Raw genomic sequence first — 26,642 nt, 5'->3', positions numbered from 1 at the left:
AGCTACCCATTAAATTGTGAAGAAAGATAAAGGAAGATGGACGTTTTCCCCTTGTCAACCAGAGGCAATTGAGGTGGAATAATCTGTGAAGTCTGTAACTTGACATTCTACTCCAGAATGTGCTCTGAGGAACCCAGAGGAAGGCTGCCTTGATGCACATTGTTCCAGGAAAGGAAAAAAAAAAAGCCTGTTGCACGTGTCAACATGCACAGGGTGCGTGGCACGTGAGCATGTGGGGAGCTGGGGCCGTGCTGATTACAGCAAGACATGGCATCCAGGACAACGCTTTCCATGCTACCTAAGGCCAAGGTCGTGGTGAGGGGAGATCAGGGGAGTTGCTTCCACTTTTTTTCCTAAGCTGTTGGACTCCCAACTGCAATCACAAATTCCTAACAATGGTAATTCCAAAAACAAAAGCACCAGAGTGATTCCTCTCATCTCAACATGATTTTATTCTTATAATTTGTCAAAAATAATAACACTTGGGGGCCAGCCCAGTGGTGTAGTGGTTAAGTTTGCAAGCTCCACTTCAGTGTCTGGAGTTCGTGGGTTCGGGTCCCAGGCGGGGACCTACAGACTGCTCACCAAGCCATGCTGTGGCAGCGACCCACATATAAAATAGAGGACGTTTGGCACAGATGTTAGCTCAGGGACAATCTTCCTCACCAAAAAATAATAATACTAACACTTCCTTTCAAAATATCATATTTCTTATTACAAGAGGAAAATGTACTCTTTATAGAAAATAAGAAAATACTAATAAACAAAAACAAGAACTAAAAAGCATTTATAATTCCACCACCCAAATAGAAATATTATTAACATCTTGGCATTGCCCTACCAGATTATTTTTGCATGCATATATATACTCATTTTAAATGAGCGTTTTCTAAACATTTTGTGTTTTACCCCAATTTTAACACTTTAACATAATATTGTGAACATCATATCATGTCAATCGTTATTAAATAAAAAATTATCTCAGTAGCCACAAAGCATTTTGTTTATGGATGAACCAAACTTTCATTAACTAAGAACTTATTTTGTGATACTTCAGTTATTTTCCATTTTTCAATACTATTTACAAAGCTGTAGTAAGCGTCTTTGTAGTTAAATCTTTGCAAACATATTTATTTTCTTAAGACTCAATTCTGAAGTTGAAATTGCTGCATCAAAGAATTATACACATGTTTAAAGCTTTTGATGTATGCCCCCACATTAATTTGATAGTGGTGGTACCATTTTCTTCTTCCAGCCCCAGTGTGTGGGAGTTCCTATTACCTTACATCCAAGCCTGATGAGTATTGTCTTTATGTTTTTAATCTTTGCACATTTGATAGGGAAAAAATGAATATCTTACTATTTTTACTTCCAGTTCTCTGGTTATTAATTAAATCCGCCATTCATTAAATGCTTAACTTTCAATTCCATTTCTTTTATAAGCTGTCATTTTTGTCCTTGAACCATATAGCCTTTGGCTTATCTTTTCTTTTTAATTTGTAAGAGATGCTCATAAATCCCATGCAATGCAATACAATACCCTTAATTATATAAACCAAATATTTTCCCCAATTTATCTGCTTTTCAGTTTTATACTAGTGAAGTATATTTTTATGTAATCAAATTTATCAATCTTTTGGTAAAGTGTTTTCTCTCTTAAAATCATGCTTAGAAATAAGCTAGTATTTATATTTTCTTCAGTTAATTTAATAGTTTCAACTTTCATATAGATTTCTTAACCCATCCAAATTTTATTTCAGAGTATGCTATGTACTAAGTATCTGATGTTTTCCCCGAATTTACCGGGTGACTTACCAATATTTGTTAAATAATTCTTCTTTTCACTGCTGATTTGAAAGTCACTTTTATCAAACACTAAATTCTTAAGAATACTTAAGGATATTTTTAGGATTTCAATTCACTTTATTGGTTATTTTTTTCTTTGTTCAATACCAATAGTCCTCTGGTTTAATTATTATTGTGGCTTATAGTAGATTCTTTTTCAAAAATGTTTTGCTATTCTCAAGCATTTACTCTTCATGATTAATGTTAGAATCATTTGTGAAGTCCCCCACCCAAATCCCATTGAGATTTCAACTGGAATTCTGGTAAACTTGCAGAACTATTTGGAGAAAATTGGCATCCTTTCAACACGTCATCTTCTTATTTTATCATTGTGTGCTTAGTATTAGTAACATCAGCCATCTTTGTCTTCTTTCAAACTTAAATAGGAATTCGTCCAACAAATATTTATGGAGTATCTCCCCTGTACCAGGTTCTGTTCTAAGCACTTGGGTTGCATCAATGTGTTCATTGATCTTTGTTCAAAGATCTTTGCCGATCTTGCAGAGTTGGCATTTAGTTGAGAAACAATGGATAGATAGAGGGATGGATGAATTTTCTAAGGTGATAATGATATGGAAAGAAGAACAGTGTAAAGCTGGGTGAGAACGATCAGGAATAGAGAGGCAGGGGACAGGTTGCAGTATTGCATGCGGTGGTCAGGGTAAGCATTGTCAAGAAGATGAGATCTGAGTAAGACTTGCAGAAAGTGAAAGACCTCTGGAGAAAGAGCATTCAAAGTGAAGGAAACAACTAGAACAAAAACTTTAGGCAGGAGCATGCCTGGGGCATTTAAGTAACAGCTAGGTGGCCAGTGTGGGACTGGAGCAGAGTAAATAAGGAGCAAAGAGGAAAGGGAGCAGAGATTTGTGCAACTCTGTAGGCCATTGTAAGGACTTTTGCTTTTACTTTGTAATTAGAGGACTTTAATTATATTTGCAAAGGGTTGGTCTGGCTACTATGTGAAAAATAGACTTTGGTGGATGGGACAAGGATTGAAACAGAGAGAAAAGTTAGGATATTACAATAATTCAGGTAAGATGTCCAGATATAATAGGAAGAAATGGGAAGTGTCCAGATTCTCAATATATTTTAAAGGAAGTACCCAGCAGGATTTTTTGCACATCAGCTGTGTGAGAAAAATAGGAGCCAAAGATGTTTCCAAGGTTTCTGGTCCAAGTAACTGGAAGAATGGTGTTGCCATCAACTGAGATGGGAAAACCATAGGTTGAATAGTTTCTGGCGTTTGTGTCAAGGGAAATATCACTAATTCAGTTTTAGAAGTGTTAACTTTGAAATGTTTACTTGACAACTAAGCAGAAAAATGTCAAGTAGTCAAGTGGCTAAGTAGATCTGGAGTTCTAGAGTCTTGTCTAGGCAAGAGATATAAATATTGGCATCATCAGCATATAAATAGTATTTAAAGAGATAAGATCTGCTGATATGACCCAGGGAGTAAGTATGGACAAAAAAGAGGAGAGGACCCAGGACTGAGTCCTCGGCCCCTCTAATGTTTAAAAATTGGGTAGGAGAGGAGGAACCAACCAAGATACTGGGAATAGTGACCAGTGCGGTGGAGGTAAGCCAAGAAAATGCATTATCTTAGAAGCCAAGAGAGAAAATATGTCAAAGAGGAGAGAACGATCAGCCTTGTCGAATGCTACCAGTAGATCAGCTGTGGGAAGAACTTAGATTTTTGGATGTAGCTGGATCATGGTACCTGGTATCCTTGCTGAGAGCAGTTTTGGTGGACTGGCAAGAGAAAGCTTCTAAAGTTTCCTTGTTAAGTATCACAGAGACTCATTTCAGAGGTGTATCCTTAATTATATTATGGAAGTATCCCTCTCCCACGTTTACTAATAGTTTAAATCAGAATGAGATGTCTATTAATCTGACTAATTAGATTATTAGCTATTTCTAATGATGAATAATTATATATATGTAAATTATTCAGCATAAAAAGAAATGAAATATCAAAATATTGATACATGCTACAATGTGGATAAACCTCAAAAACATACAAAGTGAAAGAAGCTAGACACAAAAAGTCACATGTTGTATTTCAATTATATGAAATATCCAGAATAGGTAAATCCATAGAGACAGAAAGGAGACTGCTGATTTCCAGAAACTGGGAGAAGAAAGAATGGGAAGTAATTGCCTAATGGGTTCAGGGTTTCCTTTTGGGGTGATGAAAATATTTTGGAACTAGACAGAGGTGGTGGTTGCATAACATTGTGAACATACCTATTGCTACTGAATTTTTTACTTTAAAATGGTTAATTTTACGTTGTGTGAATTCTGCCTCAATAAAAAAATACTGGGGGGAAAAGTATGGCCCACAGGACAAATCTGGCCCACTGCCTATTTTTATATAACCACAAGCTAAGAATTGTTTTTACAGTTTTTAATTGTTGAAAGAAAATCCAAAGAAGAATAATATTTCATGACACATGAAAATTATATGAATTCAAATTTCAGCGTCTTTAAATAAAGTTTTAAAAGCCATGCCCATTTGTTTACTTATTATTTATGTCTGTTTTCATGCTACAATGGCAGAGTTGACTAGATGCAATAGAAACTGTGTGGCCTGCAAAACCTAAAATATTTACTCTCTTGCCCTTTACAGAGAAACTTTGCGGGACCCTAGTCTAACTCCTCAGAAGAAAAAAAATAGCCTCCTAACTCTACAGCCAAGCTTGGCATTGTGAAGGGTTTTCTTCTGGAGAGATCCTCTACTCTTCTGTCAAAATCTCCAGAGTCTTTGAATATAGGTGTTTTTCAAAGAAGACATTGGGAGCTATCTGCCTTCCTCCTGGTTATGTCTTCTCTTGATTAGCCTCCAAACTATGGTTAAAAATACTGTACCAAATGATAAGGAAGTGTTTCTAGTGCTGCAGTGAATGTCATAAAAATATCACCAATGGCATGCTCAGTGTGGCAGAGATGGGTACCAGAGAGAAGGACAGGAGAGTATTTCTGTCCCCTCTCCCTCCGGAGGGGGTACTCTCCAGAGAAAGCTAACCTCCACAGTTCTCTCCAGCCCTCAGCCTCTTCTTTCTCGCCCATTTCCTTAAAATCAAAGTAGTGAATGAGGGCCAGGGAGGGACCCACCAATGTCTGTAGAACTGCCATTCTCAGTTCTGACAGCTTGTCCAGTATCCTTGCCGAAGCTTCCCAAATCCTAGTCTGATCTGAAATGTGAAATGTGATGTCTCAGTTGCCCATTTTTCTATAACGTGAATGAGAGTGTGTACTCGTTCGTTTTTGGTTTGCTTTTTTCGTTGTGCTGTTTTATTAAATATTCTCTCCTCACTGTCAATCCTTTCCCAGTGTAGCCCTTTGATTCAGATCCCTGGGAGATCTCTCCAGAAGAAGACCCACCTTTGCACTGTAGACGTATTCCTAGAAAGCTGAGGGGTCGATTTTGTGCACACTGACAGCTCATGCATGCTTTAACCAGTACTTCTAATTCTCTCTGTTTGGCCATGGCTCTTAAAACTTTTAGCAATTTGGTCTGCTTCAGGTTGTTAGAGGTCCTTAAGCAATTAACTTATCACATTAATACATAAGCAAAATATAATTATACATTATTATTATATATAAATGTTTAAGTATTATTTAAATAAAAATATTAATAGATTTGGGGGCCAGACCCATGGCTGAGTGGTTAAATTCTGTGCACTCCACTTCCGGAGTCCCAGGTTCGCAGGTTCAGATCCTGGGTGCAGACCTACTCCACTCACCAGCCATGCTGTGGAGGCATCCCGCGTACAAAGTAGAGGAAGATTGGCACAGATGTTAACTCACTGTGAATCTTCCAAGTATTTGAGCAAAGTTTTACAAAGCAAGGATCAACTTGCTTGTTTGTAAACTGAGCTATAAGGGAGGGGTTTGGGTGTAGTACACACTGGAGAGTAGAATGATGTAGTTAGACTATGCTCTATCTGGGTCACACATGATCAAATCCTAAATTTGGAATGTCCAGTTCAGCCTTAAGGAATCTGGAAATCAGAACCTCAGGGAAAGTCACTATTCACTGTTGCAGGTGATGCACCTTCTAGCCAGATCACCACTTACTTTGGCATGGTGAGTTATACTTACCAAAGAGAGGGCCCCTTGATATTCCCAATTTATGATCATGACGCCCCTTCTCAGATGGGGAGACTGAGGCTCAGGGATCAAGTGCCTTGTCTAAGATCTCAGAGCTAAGGACTACTATCTAAAATTTGATGCCTTAGGCACAACTTTTCCACCCCACCATGATATCTTTGTTTATCTTATATATTATGTATTCATGTACATACATACATATCCAGATATGAATATACAAATATAATACAAATTATGCATAGAAGCTTTAATAGTTATCATACTTTTGTACTTTTGTATTCTTACATTTGTACTTCTCTACCTGGCTCCTCTCTTCCTTTTAAAAGTGTCAACCAAGAGGAGAACACTGTTTTTATTAAGGGCACTTATGACATCAGTGTCATTTTCAAAACAAAAAATAAGTCCCTCAATAAGTGCATACAGACCTAGAAACAGCAGAGTACACTTATATTGGCTAATGTGTTTGCAGAATTGACTCCTAATGCATTATTAATCATGTAAGTAATCACCAGCTTAGAGGGTTTGGGAATAAAGTCTGCCATGGGAAGGACTCTATTTCCCACGGTTTCTCTCTGCATGTTTTCAAGGGCCTGCACTGGGCTCTGGAGCAGTAGAGCCCGTAATCTCTTATGCGTGTCTGTTACATGGACGCACATCTCTACAGTGGCCAGCTCATCCTGAAAACTCCTGTTCACATTCATCAACTATGAGAGCCTATTTGTAACCCACCACAAATGGGATCAGAATGCCTCTTCTAAAGAGAGTATTAAGGCAGGAACAGTGATGGACCCAGAATCTTCTTAGGAAAACTTTTGGTGCCTAGAAACTCCTTGCTCCTTCTCCTCCAACCCTCCAACCCCATCCTCATGGACGGTGATTATATACTTGTGCCTTTATTTTATCATTATTTTATCATTATCAGAGACAGTCAAAGCTGAGAGGACCATAAATGTCCTTCTAATTCTACTTTTTCAATTTCAGCAGAAGAAATCCAGGCCAGACCAGCGTAGAGGTTTGCCGATGTGCAGATTGCTGGTGGGAGGCAGTGGGGAGAGGGCAAGAGAGTTGGGCTTCCGAGTTGTGTAGTCCTGGACCTTATTCCTGCCTCTTCTTCATGAATTGCATATCCCTGGGCCCCAGTTCACTACCTGTAAAAGAAAGAGAACAAAAATCCCTACCTCGCAGGACGTAGGAATAATAACAGCGGGGGAAAGTTCCAATACTGAGCTCCACAGCTACAGAGTTACATACTCACCCAACGCAACATTTGTTCACTCTTTTCCAGTAAAGTTATCTGTTACTCCTGCCTCCTCTAGTTAAAATAATGTTTTGCATATAAAAGGTAATATTTATTAATAAAATGAAGAAATATTCAGGAAATTGCCTAACACAATGCGCAAGATCTCAATAATTTTTAATTCCTTCCTGCCTTCTCTCCTTCCTGTAGAATCAGAATGAGAATTCAAGTTTCTGATTTCTGTACAATGTTCTTTCATCTCAAATGTGTGTGTGTTTGTATTTTCACTGAAAAACTCCTTCAATCTTAGTTCTACTCATTTTGTCCTCCATTCATTTATCTTTCTTTCAAATCACCCTTTGTCCACGAGAAGGGATAGAATCACGCACAGTGACTCCATTTGGCTTAGCTGCCTTCATGTGGCTTCAGAATCTTAGAAATGTCTCCATATTCTTATTTGACATCAAAGAGAATTAGGGAATAAAAGTAATGGGAATACATCCCATGTTCTGTAAGTATTATTTTTAATTCCACTATGGAATGTTGGCATCTCCAAATCTTTCTGTGAATATTGAGATTTTGAAGCCACAAGTTTTTAATAATGGCACTAAAGAGAGAGAATTTCTGCATTCTTGTCCCAGGAATCGAAATTCCACGTGTGATCATTCAGCCCATCATTTATATGTGTGAGGTCAGTTGTTTTGCATTGCATCAGTACATGAAACCATGGCTAAATTGTTATACTTACGCACTCCCATAATCAGGTATGTTTGGGTATAGAGGGGCAGACACTTCTGGGTTATATATATGAAGTAAATGCAATATTAGAAATCTGAGGCATCTCTCTGTCAGGGTAACGTACATTCACAGAAGCTATAGTAGGTCATCTGGGAGCCATAGCAGGAACTCATACCAGGAGGAAGCAGAGGTCAATGTAGGTGGTAGCTGGGAGAAGTCCGCAAGCAGAATGACAAAAGTCAAGGGGTGCAGCTAACTTGATTCTGGTCCAGATAGTTGTCAACATCTGCTTTGAGGAGGGTATGAAAAGCCAGTAAGAGAGACGGAGAGAGTGATTTCCAGAATTAGCTTTCAGCCCACTTCCTAGGTCAGGTAGGCATCTAATGGAACAGTCTATGACCTGGAATGCAGGCCAGGAGCTTGGCGAGTTCGGAGTCCTAGTGAGCCAAGATGAGGCCACATTGGAGCATTGGTATGAAAAGCAAGACCTATCAGTTGGGAACCCATATAGCAGAGACCTGCAGGCAGGCTAGACCTCGGTGCTCAGACAAGCCCTCAGGAGTCAGGAAGTCACAAAAAGAAATCTAGCTCTTTCCATAGTATGAGCCTCAGCATTCTTACCTTGGGCACTTCTCTGGCCCAGTCCGGGGCAGGTTGATCATTCCTGATGGACAGTAACATAGTTTGTGCCAAGGACTTTCCTGGCCACAGAGGTTCCAGAGGGGAATAAACCAGTGTTCCATGTCAAGGGTCTGTTGTGATAGATTCTCAGGGAAGGGTGAGAGAACAGAGAGTGGCAGGTCCTATAGTTGTAGAAGGAGGGAGGCTGTATGTGCAAGTGGCCTTGGAAAACACTCTTAGGGGATACAAGAAGATGAGAGGCTGTTTAGCAGTTGAACAAGAGAGGCAGCAGGACAGTGTGAGCAACCCTCGAGAGGCCTGATCCAGCTACCCTTGCCAGGAACCGCAACTGATCTGGTAAAAGAAAGGAGGAGACCAAGGTGGAGCATGTTGAAAATGAAGCAAGGAAAGAAGGCAGAAGTTGCATCACGGAGGGCTTCTCAACTGATTCCCACGTGACTCTGTTTCCTTCCTTGTGTTAGTGTGTATTCAAGGGTAAACACCCTGTGAATAATGCTAGTTGCATTATAATGCCTGTTTTTATTATCCACTAGAGCTTTTGTTATAGCCTTTAGTTTAAAAATAGTAACTCTGCCATCTTTACTACTATTTGCAGAGTCCCTAGCCCTTTAATGCCTCTGGTCTACCCAGGGACCAAAAATTCACCCACTGCTTTTGCTCTCATCTCTCTAGCTTTGAGACCCTTTTGTGACATGGGCTTCTAGCCCTCTCTAGAATCAGCCACTCTTTTTTTTTTTTTTTAAGGAGGATTAGCCCTGAGCTAATATCTCAGCCACCAATCCTCCTCTTTTTGCTGAGGAAGACTGGCCCTGAGCTAACATCCATACTCATCTTCCTCTACTTTATATGTGCGACGCCTGCCACAGCATGGCTTGACAAGCAGTGCATACGTCTGCACCCGGGATCCAAACTGGCAAACCCCGGGCCACAGGAGCAGAATGTGCGAACTTAACTGCTGAGCCACCAGGCCAGCCCCTAGGCTCTGCCACTCTTGATGCAGGCATCCCTTGCAGTTTCCTCTCCCAGCCATGGGTTTACCACTGGAGGTTGAGGGGAATCCAGTAGCTAAACCTAGAACACGGGCCTGGAGAGTCTTTGGCCTATCTTACCTGTGTTTACCTTTGAATCATTTATAGATATTTTATGTACTCCAAGAAATATTTATGAATATATTTATATTCTTATTTTTATATATATAGTTCTATATTTTTTAAGTTTTTTTCCCAAACCATAGTAAAAAGTCTTTTTTATTTTCTAATTTACATTAATTTTAATCAAATAAGTTGCGGGAGTAATTCTATAGTTGTACAATCTAGAAGCAAACTAATTATTAGTAACAATTATAACCATTGTTCCCTGCTGAATTAAGTGCCATACTATGATTACATTTCTTTTCTTATGCAAGTTTATTTTTTATTTATTCTTCATATTATTTTTACACATAAGTGATTTCAATTGTAAACCATTGTTTTATCCTTAACTCTGAGACCATATGAAATTTGACTAAGCATTAAGCAAAGCCTCGATGGCAAAATCTTATCAAAATGAGTCTGCCCAACTGTTTTACAGATATATATGTAATCAATTTCATTTAAAAAAAAAAAAAAAGAGCCTGTCACCCAGTGCAGTCGATTCAGCCATCTGCATTGAGAAAAATTCCTTCAATATTTTCTCCCCTCATCTATGTATAGACCTCTTCATTCGTTAGAGCCACAATACTTGGTTTTCTGTGGACAGGTCACTTATCCATAGTGGTAAATGATACCATGCTCATAAAACAGCCCAGTGCCTGACAGTTAATCAGTGTTGTATTGGCTTGCATTGATCCGTTCCAAACTCTATTTGAATATCATAACTAACATTCTTAGCAATTTTCAACTGTACCTCATAAAGCTATCTTAGACTTATCCCAGAGGTGCAAATCCCAGAAAAGAACTGATGGCTTATGTGATGTGCTGGCCCCATGTTTTCCCTACATCTCCACATACCAAAGACCACATTGTTTCAAAGCGCTGACCTGACCCAGTTTTCAGCAACTTCATTTTTTATGCACTTTTTTTCACAGTTCAACATGAGAATAGTTTAAAGATGGTGTCAATGGTACTGAAAATACTACAATGGATACTGCCTTGCTTCAGAAAGGCAACCACTTTCATCCTCTTTGTTTCTTCTGACATTTATTTCACTATTTCTAAATGCTGTGCTTCTCCTACTACGTATTGATTAATCAAACATTTTTCAGCTTCTTGCTATAGAAGATGAGGATTCATCTCTTGCACCTCCAATACCCCTTGCTTGTTCCCTTTTTTCTTGCTCTCACCTTTACCAAAGAATTATACGACCATCTTTGCTCCCTTGCTTTCATCTTCCCAAGTAATTTTATCATAATTTTGTGCTAACTAGGTGACCAATTTATACACTATTGTGACTATTGCTAACTTATGGTTCAAGTATCACACTATGATTACATTTCTTTCCTTACACAGGTTTTATATTTCCTCAAATTAGAAATTGCCTTCCTCATTTCCATAACTTTTCATGCACCTATAATTGTTTTTTTCAAATGCTCCCATATATCTGTCAAATGTTATATCTATTATAAAATCCAAACCTCAAAAGCATTGATAAACTTTTAAGTTCCATTTTTCCCCAAGTCTGCTGCTTTCCTTCATCTTGCAGCTCCTATCTAGGGCTATTGCAGAGGCGTCATTTGGGTGTGTCATTTCCCTCTCCTCTGTGTCAGTCCTTCTGCTGTCCACTGGGTCTGATATTTGCCTCTTCCTTGATTTTCTCCCTCATCTTTCTAAATCAAGTTCTTCAGTAGTTTTCTAAGAAAGGGTATGTGGAAAGTAAATATTTTGAATCTCTGAAGATCTGAATATGTATTTATTCTGCCTTCATACTTGTTGGTGATTTGGCTAGGTATAAAATTCTAGGTTGGAAATTATTTTTTTTCTTTCAGAATTTTGAAATTCCACAGTTTTAAAGCTGCATGGCCTTCTTGTTTCCAAGTCGCTATTGGGAAATCCAATCTTTTTCTCTTCTACTAAACTCCTCACCACATCTCCCATTGCTTTCTACCTTCCAAATACGTGTTGAACTTTCTTCTACTCTTGAAACTTCTCCCAGTAACCTGGTTATTTGGGTTATACCATTTTTTCATTCTTGGACTATAATTTTATTGGAGTTTTTATGTGAATAAATGGGAAACCACCATTTTTACTTAAAGTCCAGTGACATCTTTATATTTCCAAGTATTTAAACCCATGCAGACCCCTTTGTATATATTTTGACACTATTACTATTAGAAACCCTGAGAGTAGTTAGTACTATTCCCGTTTGATGGTGGGACAGGTAAGGATCCAGGAATGTTAGTATTGTTCTTAAGTTTAAAGAGCCAGCACAAGACAGATTAAAATTTAAAATCATGTTTTTCCCACTCTGTTGAGGCATAAGGGTCACATTAAGTGATGCCTTTGAGAAGGAGGTCACTAGTAATAGAAGAAGTCAGACCATAGCTCCCCCATAGCTTGCCACAGTAACTAACAACACTGCTGTGATGTGAATTATTCCTTTGAACTATTCTCTGAGCCACAGAATACACACTTTCCTCTTCAATCACCTTGTTCTTCCACAATAGGAATTGGAACACCTAAAAACAAATAATTACTGATGGTCTGACTCATACCAAACATTGGAGTGTATTAGAACAGACAAGGAAAACTGAAATTGTGGTGTTCAGGTCTGAAGGAAAATATACCTTAATATATAATGGTGCTATTTCAGAGTCCAGCACACAATGAAATAACTTTTCTCTTTGAAGCTTTTACTTACGTTCTCACATAGGACACAAATAGCATTCTCTAATTTGAAAGCAAAAAATAAGTAATTGCTTTTGAAGTTCAGTCTTTTGAAGGCATTGCACCCTTTCAGCTAAGTGGTTATTCTCAAAAAGGAAAAGAGACTTTCCAACTAGTATTTATGAACAAGTACACATACCCAGTAATTTATGGTGTGTTTATATGTCACTTTGACTTTCTATGGTTATAACAGCAGACGTGCTTTGTGTTAAATGATGCTTTCCTGAAGGGAATTTTCAGGTAACACCTCCTGAAGGGTGTTTAGGTCTTTGTCCAGTCAGAAGTTTGCCTGTTGCTTTTCCCAGCTGAATGTCAGGTTCTTGTAGTCTCTCATTTCATCATCTAATTATCCCCAAGTGCATCTTAATGTAGTTAAACAACCAAAAAAAAGGGAAGAAATGCTTGAGCCAAGCAGTGAAAGAGTGAAACTAGGCAGGACCTCCTCTGATCTGGAACAAATCATTCTTGGACTCTCAGGCTTCTCATCTGTAAAATAAAGCCATACAGACAGATGATCTTCAAGCCCTCTTTCAGCTCTTGAATGCCATTTCTACACCATCAATGAATCAACTTCCACTTGTTATCTAAAGTAGTCACCACTGTTTCAATACTTATGTGACTATGAAAGATTTGTTCATTAGTTTATTTAATACATATTTATTTGGCATAATACTCAGAGCTGGGTATACAGTGGCAAATGAACGGACTCAGCCCTTAGCCTCATTGAGTTCATAGTTGAGAGGGAAAGGTAGACCAAAATAAACTTAAATAAATAATAATTTTAATAAGTGCTATGAAAGATAACAAGAGAATGCTGTCAGAAAGAATAATAGGAAAAATATAATTTAGACAAGGGAAGGTAAATGTTTCCAAGAAAACTTCATTGAAGAAATGACAGGAGATCGGAAGGGTGAGGAGTAGCTAGCTAAGTAAGATTGGTATAAACAGCATTCCAGGCATATGGGGCAGCATGCATAAAGACCGTAAGGAATTAAAGAGCTTGTGCATTCAAAGAACTTGAAGAAGGCCTTGTGCCAGAGCATAGCAAACAACAGGGGGTGGCCTGAGATAAAGGTAAATGTGGGCTCCCACCAAATCATACAAAGTCTTGCTGAAATCGTGAGCATTTTGTATAACATCAGAAAGACAGACAAAACCTACTGAAAGATGACTAAGCAAGAGAAGGAGGCGACTCAAGTATACTTTTAAAAGATTACTCTGGTCACTGTACAAACATGGAAGATGGCAAAATGGATAAAGGCAGTTCAGTTAGGAATTGGTCCAGACAAGGGATGATGGTGGTTTGGATGAGGAGGCAATGGTGGAGAAGAGAGTGGGTTTTACATATCTTAGGCTATCCTCATTTTGCATCTATGGTCAGCTGTAATATACAGTGAGATACCTGTGGCATCATGTCTCATGGTATATGGACATATTAATTCCTATACCTCCACTGAGATATAGGGAGTCCCATTGCCTCTCCTATTGCTCTTCTTGGGCAGGATTCCACATGATCCAAATCTGATCCACAGGAAGTACTCACACATTCTTTTCCTGACAAGCTTTTAAAGTGCAGGCCTTGCCTACACAACCGTCTCTCCTCAGTAAGCTGACAGGACCACTGGTCATCCACACCTCTCACTTTTATACTTTCCCAAGCATGAATATGGCCACAGCTGTGTGTCCCACAGACTCCAGGGGACATAGGCCAAGCTTTCCAAATAGTCTCCTCAAAACCCCTCTCAGTAGGACTAAGGAGAAAAGAAAGCACCGCCATCTTACTCATTACGTTAGAGGAGTAGGGATGGACCTAATAGGGCCTCAACAACTGTACAAAGAAATCCTCTCCCCAATCTCCCAGCTCTCTTCCTCTTTTCTAATATATACTTGATATGTTTAGTCATCTAAGAACTGTAAAGTCCATTTTGGCACCTCATGTTTGAGGCCTCCTTGGGAGCCTACCACCTCACTTCCATGTGGCAGAGCAGATGACACCTATTGTCCCACATACTCTTGTTCTGGACTAAATGGAGACAGAAAACATCCCATGTTAACATCCCCTCCTAGACTCCATATAACCACTTTCTAAATCAATAAATGCAGGTGTCCAACACCACTTCCATCTTCCTGAAGCTCCCATACCCTTCCCTCTTGTCTGTCCTCCCAGCGCCTTTCCAGTGCTGCTGCCTTGGGTCTTAGCACAGCAATGAGGTTGCCGAGATGCCTCTCTGCCTCTCCTCTCCTCCTCTGCCTTCTTTCTTCTCACCCTGTTGTGGCACCTTGTCCCAGGAGGCTAAGTGACTCACTGCAGCAGTGGTTTCATTGCCACCCACTTCCTCTTCCTCTGTCCCCAGGCAGGAGCTGGTGTCCAATTGAGCCTTCTCTCCCCTACTTTAAAGTGCCTTCAGTCCCATGTTCACAAAGACCATGCTGTTCCCCCTTTATCAGTCATTTTCCTGAGACTTTGTCCAACAGCTCAGACTCTGTGATGGGAATTCAGGTAAAAATGGGGAAAATTTCAGGAGTTGCACCACTCGGCAAGACATATAGAAGAGCAGAAAGGGGTGACCTATATGAAGAGCAAAGGAAGTGGAATTTGCTAGTTTGAATTGAGAGAACCATGAAAGTGGAGGAGGCTGAGATTTCCTGCCGTAATGAATTGGAAGGATCCAGGGGAAAACCAGAGCTGATACCTTAGGTAGAAAATGTGGGAGAAGGTAAAAGAATCTACTATAATATTTTGTCCACTTTGAAAGCTTATACAAAAGTCACAGGGAGGAAGTACCTGGATTGTGGGAATAGCAACTTTTTCAGGGATTTCGTACTAGTCACCAAGAAAGGGTTGGTTATATCCTAACCAAAGCTCACCGTATATCTGACAGGAACAAACGCTAAGCACGGACTGCGCTGCAAGGCCTGTAAGATGAGCATCCACCACAAGTGCATGGACGGCCTGGCATCCCAGCGGTGCATGGGCAAGCTGGTAAGAGCTTGTGCAAGGAGTGAGCCCCAAAACCCCCTGCACAGGGCACCTGTATGCCCTGATGGGATTACTTCATCTAAACTCCTTTCCTGCAGCGCCCTGAGACGTGGACACTAGGAAAGTCGCCCCAGAATCCCTAGCTGGCCAACTTGGCTTCCTAGTTGGCATAATGACAGAGAAGAGGAGGAGCTTTGTCAACTTAAAAGATGAATGCCCCACATGTGAAAAGGACTCAGTGTCCTTAAATAGGGTGACCAACTTGTTCTGGGTTGAAACTTTCTCAGTTTTAGCACAGGAAGTGCCACACCCTGGAACTGTCCAGGTTTTAAAAGTGAAAGTCATCATCCCAGGAACCCCCTTAGCCCTATGCAAACTAGGATGGTTGGTCACCCTAGTGCTTAATGGACTGACAGCTCACTGGGTGTCGAGAATGGGATAGAGATTAACCACCACCACCCCCCACCCCCCAAAAAATGGAGAGAATAATAAAACTCTTTTCCACTTTCACAGATCAAGGTGGCCAAACCAAGGGAGGTTGGATAGTCCTGGCCTATTCTGGGCTGATCATACCATTTTAGGAGTGTGGGCTTTAGTACTGGTGCCACACATTGATAAAAAGAGCACTTTTGAGGATATTTGAAATTAAGATAGCCAAAGAATTGTAGAAGGGACCAAGAATGTCTACCCTAGAAGTACTTAGGGCAGGATAGCTGTCTTTAAGAAAATGTGAGACCTCTCACGAGGAAGAGGAATTTTTTTGTCCATGGTGGCTCCAGGACAAAGATCAAGGATCAGTAGGTACCAAGTCTTAACAATGAGAGGTAATGTCACCAAAGACCTGCCTCCGGGGTAAGTGAGAGCTCCTCCTACCCTCCGACCTCCCATCACTGACAGTGTTCAAGGAAGATACAACTTACCAAGAACATTGGAGAGGATTCTCTAATTCTAATAGGGGCTGGGCAACTAAGTTTCTTCCCAACACTGGGATATGGTAAATTGAGATGCTTAGAGAGTTCATCTCTTTACTCTGATGGCAATGTCCTCTTCTCTAAAACCCCTGCCTCACTTGTTCCCTTCCTCCTCCAATGGTGATTTCCACAAGCCAAGGCAAAGACCATGGATGAGAGGTCAGAAAAACAGAATGAAATTTAGAACACAAAGCAAATGATTCTGGGTGGAGCTAATCAGACATAGAAGTGCCTTTAGGCCTACCTCTGAGGTCTGCTTTCCCATGCCCCGGCCTTTTATGATTTTAATAAACCACAATAATAAGCTGTAGTGAAATAAATGCATGCCAGTCCATTTGTATCCTGGGAGATAACGAGGAGCCCAGACACACGGGAGGCTGCAGCGGGCTGTAGAAGGAGGAGAAACAGGACAGGGAAGGGCAAGGCTGAGGGCTTGCTTTCTGCATGGAGTGTAGCTTGCTTACTGGCACCTGTACCTCCCGCCTCCAAGTATGAATTATAGGACAAGTCAGCATTTTAAAAGGAGATAGGGAGGTGCCCCTGGAGAAACCAACTGGTTTCATTTTTAGAGCTTTTGTGTGATTTCCTCCATCTCATCAGTGATGTTAGGCCTGTCTCTTTCTCATTCTCTCTCCAGCCAAAAGGGTTTCGGCGTTACTACAGCTCCCCCTTGCTCATTCATGAACAATTTGGATGCATTAAAGAAGTTATGCCCATTGGTGAGTTGAAACATTGCTGAGTTGAACTGGGTTTTGAGCAGCAATGTCAGCATTAATGGCTGCTATTCTCCCAGGGCTTCAAACTCAGTGGAGTGTGTTTGTGCATTTGTTTGGTGGCTGATTGGGTTATGATCGTTTGTTTATTTTGCTGAAGGGGAAACATAAAGTAGACCAAATTCACTAGGCATTTTCATCCTTTCCCTGATGAAGCTCGAAAAACACCCAACTCCCAAAGGCTGCTGATTTACTATACCTCTCATCAGCTGCATGGTAGAGTGCAAAGAGCATGAAGTGTATCATCCCACAGACCCGGCTCAAAGCCCAGCTTCCCCATTGACCAACTGTGTGCCTGAACAAGTTACGTGACCTGTCAGACCCTATAAAATGAGAATACCATGGCTGCTTTTCCTGATTGTAGAAACTACATATAAATTATATACCATTGCTTTGAAGGAACTCAGTGAATATCAGTTATTCTTCAATGAGGATGAAAAAAGTCTTATATTTATAGATATTTCTGGCTTGAATTTATTCTTTAACAGTATCTTTCAGTTTACTTCTATTTTTTCTCTCTCTCTGAAAATCTCTACTTTTTTTTGGCCTTTTTTGGGAGGAGAAAGTAAGCTTTAAACTAGAAATTTATAAACTGGAAAGCTTTTAATTAGAAATTCATGAAGTCTGGTAATGTCAAATTCTTTGGAAAATACTGGCTTCCTACTGCAAACTTCGTGTCTCAGGGCTTCGTACCTCAGTGAGCAGAGCCTCACACAAGAAGCAAAACTGGTCTCCGGGAAGAACCTTGAAATTGGAGTCCTGGAGATGAATAGCAAAAGAGGAAAACCAACCAATCAGGAAGTGTTTGGGAGCAGAGAGTCCTGGGTGCAGTGGAGGGACCTGACAAATGGGCACATGCCATGGGGGACTCATCTCCAAGGAAAGCTTGACCACAAAAAGCCCCATTTTCCCAGGGGTTGGTGGGTCTGTGGTATAGAACCTGCTTCTCAGTTGCTGCTAACCAAAGAGATGTGATAGGTGGTTGGCTATGTTCCTGCCAGTTAGTTGAGGAAAACTTTGTCTCAGATATGCTTTCTCTTCTGTTGCAGCCTGTGGCAACAAGGTGGACCCTGTCTATGAGACCCTCCGCTTCGGCACCTCCCTGGCCCAGAGAACAAAGAAGAGCAGCTCCGGCAGTGGTTCTGATTCACCTCACAGAACCTCTGTAATTGTCCTCTTCCTGCCTCAGTCCACAGAGTTCCTGGGCAGGGCGGGCCTCAGGCACTGCAGTGTGAGGGGTTCCACCTAAACGCATCATGAGAGTGGGTCTGTGGGGGGTCAGGCAGCCTCCACAGGGAAACCCAAAGTGCCTTGGGCTCTAAAGACTAATTTTCTGTTGCCAACACCTAGAGATCTTTGAGTTTTCTCAAGAGATCATGCTTTTGGCCCCATGCTCCTTGACTCTTCCCACATACTCCCTCCCCCCAACCCTCGCACCAAAATTAGGTAACATGTCAGTCAACACATAGAAAGGTTTGGCCCAAACAATGAGCAGAAGCAGGGAAGATCCAGCTGTGTCCAGTTCTCCTTCCAGCTACATCCCAGTTCAAGAATAAGCCATTTCTCACACTGTCTCAGTCCTTTCTCTCTAAGGCAAAGTATGTCCCTTGGTTTCACAGTAAATTGCCCTCCCCAGAGGCACTTGACCTGTGACTTAGTGGGGCTTCTCTCCATGAGACACTCACCCTCCCAAGCACCTCTCCTGTGTTTTATCGGATCTAAAATGAGTGTTCTGTGCATCTCTGGGATCTACTACCATCATTCTGTCCCTGGCTGTCCCAACCAGAATTTCTATAAACGCCCCCAAGGTGCCACACAACTCTGCAGCACATGCGGAAGACCACCATCTCTCCTGCGGTGACAAGGACCTTCCAATTCACATTTCCAGTTAGGATAGCTTGCACTCAGTTATCAGTTCCATTGGTGCAGCCTCTGCTGGACTGGGAACTTCCAGGCAAGACACAGATGAGCCTCCAAATGGTCTATCCCACTGGGTCTTCGCAACATCAAGTGATTAGAGTAGATTGTGTGAGAAGGGCAGGGCGTACCCCCTGGAAAGGGCTCTCAGGGGCTGAGCTGAAGGAGCTCCCTCCTGGCTGTGAGTCAATCCACAAAATAACAGAGATTATAGTCTGTGTATAGATACATAGGTCAGGTAGGTGAATAAGTAGGTATGTAGGTCCTCTGACAGATGCCACATGGTTATCCTGGAAGCCATCTTTAAACTCACTGAAAGCGTGTTCTTCATGGATTCCACTGATTTCTAAAAGAGAAGAACCAAAAATAATATTTAATCTTTTTCTTTGCTATACATAAAATTGATGTCAATTAGTTCTTTCTTCTACTCAACAAATGTGAATTAAGCGCCTACAGTTTACTAACACGGTAGGCGACACAAAAGAAGTGGAGGACATGGCTCCTTACCCTTAGAATTCACAACTTATTTCTGAAGACAAAAGTAACAGAGAAAAAAGCTGATGATGGTGGCATTATTTAGCGCTTTTTTTTTAAATATTCTTTTATGTATCTTTTCCTATTTTTATTAAGAAGAAGAACATAGCATATTTGTGTTCAGGGTATTATAATAACTATATCATGTGAATGTACAGATGGAAAATGTTTAGCTTCAGTAGGCATTGCCTCAAAGCAGTGAGGGCGTAATTTGTGACATCTGAAGATACCTGATCCTGATGATCTTCCGAGGGAGGCTATAAATCAAATTGGCAGTCCCAATGATAATGTTAATTCATTTAGTGAAAGAAGGATAGAAATGGTGCTAAATGTGATGATAGCATACAAAGTGCATATGGATAGGATTTATATTATATACAACTATGTTCTGGCTGCATGGATTGGATAATAATAATAAGAGTTTCTAGCACAGGGCCTGGCATAATTGGTACTCAATACATGGACATTGTTGCTGTTTTATTTTCATTCAGCATCTAGCCCATAGCTGGGTTTTCTTTGAACTTGAGTTATTATGAAATGAAACAAGAGTATAATCCATCAGAAAGGCAAATACCTTATCTGAGAAGAGCATTTCACATAGCCCCCCTTTAACAGGGCCCATTCTCAGCCTCTGTAGGAAACCCCTGACTCAATCAAGGGCTCCACTCTGTTCTTCTGCTCAGCCTGTCTTTTCTGATGTGTCCTCTAGTCACTCCTTAAGTCGGGGTGTTCCCAGGAGTCTGCTTTGGATTGATCTTCTTGTTCTACGTGCTCTTCCTGGTTATCTTTTTCACATCTCTCTTATCCACCAACTATTCTAAACTAATGACTCCCATAGGTATTACCAGTCCAAACCTCTTGCACAGTGCCAGACCAGTCCTACAGTTATCTCAAAATCAGTATGTCCAAACTAAACTCATGCTCCATTGGTGATTAGGTCCCGTAATTCAGAACTCAGAAATGTAGATGAAAAGGCCCTTGCTCGTCATCAGCAATGCTGGAGGTTTGAGCCTTATCATCTCTCACCCAGATCATTATAAAGGAATAGCTGTGCTACTGTCTTCTTTTGAGTCTACTCTTAGCAATACCTCCAGATTTATCATCTTTTAAAGAAAGACCCTTTGTGTCCCCTACCACGTTAGTATTATGCTGATTGAAACACTCCGTTGACTTGCCCAAACTCTTTAGCATGGCATATAAGCCCTGTTCCTAACCTAAAGACCCACCATCCCTTGAACTTGCCAACTTCTTTTACATCTCCGTGCCATAGAACATTCTGTTCCTCCTCGTTGAAATTCTTTAAGATCCGGCTTGGTTTTTACACAAACTATGAAGAGTTCTCAGATTCCCCCAAGCATGATGAGTTGCTCCTCCCACAAGCCTTCAAAAACTCCTTTCTTAAAGGATATAGATGATTGTATTATAATTATCTGCTTTTGCATCTCTCTCCTGAACTAGATTCTGAGCGACTATACATCAGGGCCCCATTCCTTATCCATCTGACTACACCCGAGGCTGGCATATAGTAGGCACTCGAGAAATGCTTGAAGAATGAGGAAGAATGAACAAGGGATTCTTGAAGGGATTCTCAGAATCCACAGGGATCCATACAACACTTCTTTTCTCATGTCCTCCGTCCCAAATACAGTTTGCTGCTCTCTAGATAGACGTGCTCATCCAATTACTAGGCCTTGCCCACTCTTTCTCTCGGCCTCTGCAGACAGCATCTCTTTTCCTGGTCTGGGTTGGGTGCCTCTTCCCTGGGCACCCATGGCAACCAATTCATTAATCTTAGTGATTTGCATATTTCTTGGTAATTTTCACTTTTTTGTTTCATTTTTCTCTTCTCCAGTCCCTTCCTCAACTAGACTAAGCTGCTTAGATGCAAGGACTTTTTCTCCACTTTATTCCCATTACTTTATAACAGTGATTCCTCAACTTAGGTGGGTGTCAGAATCCACTGAAGAGCTTCGTGCAAATATAAAGGCCAAGGCCGTGTCCCACTTCAACAAGCCTGAGCCTCTGTGAGCTTTATTAGTTCTCCAAGTGATTCTGATACCCACCAAAGCTTGAGAACCACTGATTCACTGGGCCAGTCCAGTGTAGATTCTCGCTAAATAGGTGGTGAATGAACCTACCTCCGTCAAAATCCTTAGACTTTTAAAAAGGACCTAGAGCTGGGAATGAATTAAATCAGTGGTTCTCAATGCACAGTCTCTAGGAACATGACTCTGAGAGCATTACCTGGGAATTGTTAGAGAGGCAAATTTGTATTTTCCTCTCAGACTTACAGAATCAAAAACTCTGAGATGGAGCCCAAGAATCTGGGTTTTAACAAACCCTCCAGGTGATGTTGATGCATGTTAGAGACTGAGTTAAATTAAAGATGTACATTTATTTCCAAGAAACTAGCCCTGCCAGCCCCCTTTTCTTTCTTTTTCATATTCTCTCTTGCTTGCCCTCACTTGCTCTTGCTCCGCCTCTGTGTGAACAGCTCTTGAATCACACATTCACAGTGGCTACCAGGCTGGATCTGGAGTTTGGAGCAGAGATTCAAGAATGCTAACCATGTCCCTAACCCCATGTACCATGCTGCATCTCCTTCCTCAGGAGGGTGACGAAGGCCATTGCTGCCAACAAGTTGGTTCCCCCAAAGCCGCACAGAGCTGGCTCTCAGCCTGTAGCCATCCCCCTTACAAGTGACGACTTTTTGTAGATACTACCCAGAAATGCAAAAGAAAAACACAAACAGTGCTGACCAGAGCAGGAAGACATCTGTCCTCTTTGATCTGTACACAGAAGGGGCCTTTCTCATGTCTCTGGTGAGAGCCAACATGTCCCCATCCCACTCCCAGCGCATGCATCTCCCTTGCTTGTCTGAGGCTGGCGTTAGTGGAAGAGCAAATGGAAAGCCAGACGAGGGAGGCAAGAGTAGAAAGGAGGTCCCCCAGTGATGGCCCTGCCCTACCCACAGCGGAAGCAGAGGGCTGCTCCCACAGTTCTGAGCTCTGCTGAACTCACGACAGGGAGGCATCCTCAGAAACACACGGTCAGCAATGAACACTTTAGTCTCCACATTTTTGGCTCATGCTAAGCGGCAGCAAGAACATCTGAGAGACAATTTAAGGATGTCCACTTTGCTTTCATGTCTAAAATAGTTTTGTTTCTAGCAGTGTCTGCACCCTACAGACTGGTTTTAGGCGCAGAAAGGATAGTTTTCCGAAAGTCAATAAGGTATCCGTTCATCATAGTCCACTTAGACTTCCAGGCACTGGTTCCATCCATAAATATTTCTTGAAATTTTGCTCTGTGAAGGCATTGTTCTGAGAGCTGCAGGGAGACAAAGACAAATCAAATTATTCTTAAATATCTGCCACATCACTCTTTCCCCAGAGTCCAACTTGCCTCATTGGAAGAAAACAGAAACAATTGATTGGTACTTGAAATGGATTTTGCTTCCTTCCTGCAGGGTCAAATGATAATGAACTTCAGCCTCTTGCCATTCTCATGGTATTGTTGCGTCCCACAGCTGACGTGTTCCCACGTAGCAAAGCTCTGTCCCCCAGGTTTACTTTCTTCCAGGGCTGTGGAGCATTCGCTTTACAATGTCAGGAAGTCGCTGCCTGGCTGTTTCGAAATTGTTATGTTTCCTTTAATGTGCTTTCAAATGTTCTAGAGCATAAAAGGCTTGAAAGCTTGGGGAAGGCCAGCAGAAACCAAATTCAAAAAACTTTCTGGGAGTTGGTTGGCTAGTTTATGAATAATCTTCAATTTCATAAGATTAAATTACCATAATAATGGCACCTTTTGTTCAGAAATAGTGAGCTTCAAAGGAGCAGGGTACCAGTGACTTAGAGACCCTGTGACATTTATTGTTTTTCTTATTTCTGATGTGCCATGAAAGTAAGAATAGCTGAAAAAAGTCTTAAAGCTAAATTGTAACAAAAATCAGTCTCCAGAGGGTGGTGCAAAATGCTCCAGACCTGACTAGGAAAGCCAGGAAGGCAAACTTGCCCCTCTCTGTTAAGATATAAATAAATTATTTTTTTAAATGTGACTCTCCTCTGAGGCCCCCTAAATTCCTCTTTTGAAGAAGCTGGAGCTGGGGCCAGCCTGGTGGCATGGTAATTAAGTTCACACACTCCACTTCGACAGCCCAGGGTTTGTGGGTTCAGATCCCGGGTGCAGACATACACACCGCTCATTGAGCCATGCTGTGGCAGCATCCCATATACAAAAAATAGAGAAAGATGGGCAAAAATATTAGCTCAGGGCTAAGCTTCCTCACCAAAAAAAAAAAAGAAGGTGAAACCAAGCTGATAGAAGTTGGGGCATCTGGCCCTTTGAAAAAGGCCATTCGAAATCAGTGGTATGCTGATAAATGTTTAACCGCTGGCTGGCGTTGGAGGCTACATTGTAGCATTTGCCAATTTCCATGGTGTTAATACTCCCACCATGGCCAATTTTAAGCTAACAATGTGATGACCCTGAAGACTCTCCCCAGTACCTGTGAGTGGCTCCAGCACACCACTGATGAAGCACAGTGCTTAAGAACATGAGCTCTGGAGACAATGCCTGGGGTTTGAACCCAAGCTCCACCAAATATTAGCTCTGGAACCTAGAATAGAGTTACTGATTCTCTGTGGGCTTCAGCTTCCTATCTGACAAATAAGTCTAACATAGGATTATTGTGAAGCACAAATGAAATGATACATATAAAGTACTTATAAGATAAATGATCGGTAACCATTACTATTTAGAGTGCAGGTATTATTACTATTGTTATTATTTCTATAACAACAGGATTCATTGTGTAACAACTTAAAAGTCATTCGTCGAAGTAGAAGAAGGGCTATGAATTCTCTTATTTAAAAAAAAAAAAAAAGGGCAAAATAAGTATAGTCATGCACTGTATAACCTGTCAGTCAATGATGGACCACGTATACAATGTGGTCCCATAAGATTAGTACCATGTAGCCTAGGTGTGGAGTAGGCTACAGCATCTAGGTTTGTGTAAGTACACTCTGTGATGTTCACACAATGGTGAAATCTCCTAACAATGCATTTCTCGGAACCTATCCCCATCCTTAAGCAACACGTGACTGATTTTTTGCAGCAATGGAATAGCATTTAACTCATACCTAGGTAATGATCCCTCAGTAGAGCATCTTATTCCTTATAATTAATATTTAAAACTCACCTATAGAAAGAGCTATAATTCTACTGAAAATTTTAAATAACAGGATATGTTCAGGAATTCTGATTTCTCTCTGTTGTCACTTCCTGGGAAGAAGCCTAACTGTGAACTGTGCATCTAGACATTCATTTGACACTCATTGAGTATCTGTCATATGCCAAGCCTTGAACCTGCAACAGACACCTGAAGGGAGGGACAGTCCATGAGGGAACACATGGCCTCTCTAAAGTTAGCCAAACAGACAAGACAGCAATGATTGGGTTCTTAAGACAACGTCCACCTTAGTTCTATTGACATCAAAATCCCTGCTTAGTTGGCCCACTGATATGACATTGCTCACTCCATGCTGTTCCCTCTTTTCTCCAAGACTTCAGATCTTGTGGAGGTTCCTGAAGAAGCTGACGGAGGGTACGACCTACGGAAACGCAGCAACAGCGGTGAGTGAAGAAGTGGGGCATCATGCATTGCCCCCTGCATATGTGAATCACACTGGTCATCCAGGTCAGCAGGCAGAGAAAGTTGACTTCCAGTCACTCCTTCTCTGCTAGCTCTGGAACTCAGTCTGAGCAAGGGTTCAACAATCTGGAGGGAAACTGGCCATAATTACTGGTGGAATTCAGTAATTTCTCTATAACATGCCCTGAGTCTAGTTTTTTACATTCCACATATAAGAGAGATCATACAATATTTGTCTTATATCTCCTGAGTTCTCATGCCTTATGGATTTAGCTATATTGGGATTTAAGAGTCACTTCCAGACCTTTTTGTTACCATGTCATTTCCCCCACTGACCTATATTAGATTATCAAACCGTACCAGAAAGAAGCTACTCCATGCTACACTAAGGTACCTCAAACCAGGTGGGTGGGGGTGCCGGGGGGTGTGAGCCGCACACTTGGCTCCTCCCTGGCAGAGATAGCCAAGACTCAAAAACTGAGATGTGCAATCTAGCCAAACATTGTTTATTAGTATAATGTAATTTTCTAATAGCTTAAGCCCTTTTTACATTAGTTTATAAAATATTTGTTAAGTGCTAACTACGTTCTCTTGCTTGCTAACATTAAGAAAGAGCCACCTCTTAAACCCGAGCCTAAAGAAGCATCACCAGCCCATTATGGATGAATCTTTCTGAGCCTTTTTGATGTCAACAACTACGTAATCTCCACTCATTTACCCAAGAAATATTTATGAAGCCTTTACTATCACCAGCAAAAATACATAGGTCATGGGGCCAGCCCGGTGGTGTAGTGGTTGGGTTCATGCACTCCACTTTGGCAGCCCAGGGTTCACAGGTTTGGATCCTGGATGCAGACCTGGCACCATTCCTCAAGCTGCCCTGTGGCGGTGTCCCACACAGGATAAAGGAAGATTGGCACAGATGTTAGCTCAGGACCAATCTTCCTCACACACACACACACAAAAAGTACATAGGTCACAAAACTGTCCTCAAGTTCCTCATAATCTAGCAAGGTTGTAGGTCCTGACTTGCAGTGTTGACTTGGGCTGAATGGGTTTTCATGGCAGAAGTTACCCCTCCGACCCTAATCCCTGTGTGGGAAGTGTGAGGATGTGCCCCCCTTGGAGAGATTTTCCACTTGACTAGACATCCCTGCCTTTTCCAGACTGGAAGCAGAAGTTCTGCATTCAATGCCAGCAGCAGTCCTATGAGGTGTCACTTCCCCCTTCTTAGCTCTAGGAATTCATTGATGTCTCTTCTCTAGTTAGAACGGTATCTCTGTGATTCCCACAGGCAGCACGTGCTTAGCTTCCCCATGACTCTCCTTCCAAAATAGCGTCAGCGTTCCCCAGGGCCCCCCAGCCAAGCCCACACACACCTG

The 26,642-nt window shown here is 41.4% G+C and overlaps 1 protein-coding gene across 5 annotated transcripts in view; it reads left to right on the top strand.

The window, feature by feature from the left end:
* STAC (SH3 and cysteine rich domain) overlaps nucleotides 1-26,642 on the top strand; it is a 151,387-nt gene that overhangs the window by 78,608 nt on the left and 46,137 nt on the right. For all 5 annotated transcript variants that reach the window (XM_044754895.2, XM_070492713.1, XM_014845807.3 and 2 more), the window contains 4 exons: nucleotides 15,315-15,415; nucleotides 17,021-17,102; nucleotides 18,206-18,321; nucleotides 25,172-25,241. In XM_044754895.2, coding sequence (XP_044610830.1) covers nucleotides 15,315-15,415; nucleotides 17,021-17,102; nucleotides 18,206-18,321; nucleotides 25,172-25,241 — 369 coding nt within the window. The remainder of the gene's footprint in view (nucleotides 1-15,314; nucleotides 15,416-17,020; nucleotides 17,103-18,205; nucleotides 18,322-25,171; nucleotides 25,242-26,642) is intronic.

The sequence above is a fragment of the Equus asinus genome, chromosome 21 (assembly GCF_041296235.1).
Source record: "Equus asinus isolate D_3611 breed Donkey chromosome 21, EquAss-T2T_v2, whole genome shotgun sequence".
NCBI lineage: Eukaryota > Metazoa > Chordata > Mammalia > Perissodactyla > Equidae > Equus > Equus asinus.
The sequence above is the reverse complement of the archived record's forward strand: the minus strand, read 5'-3'. Positions and strand labels throughout refer to the sequence as shown.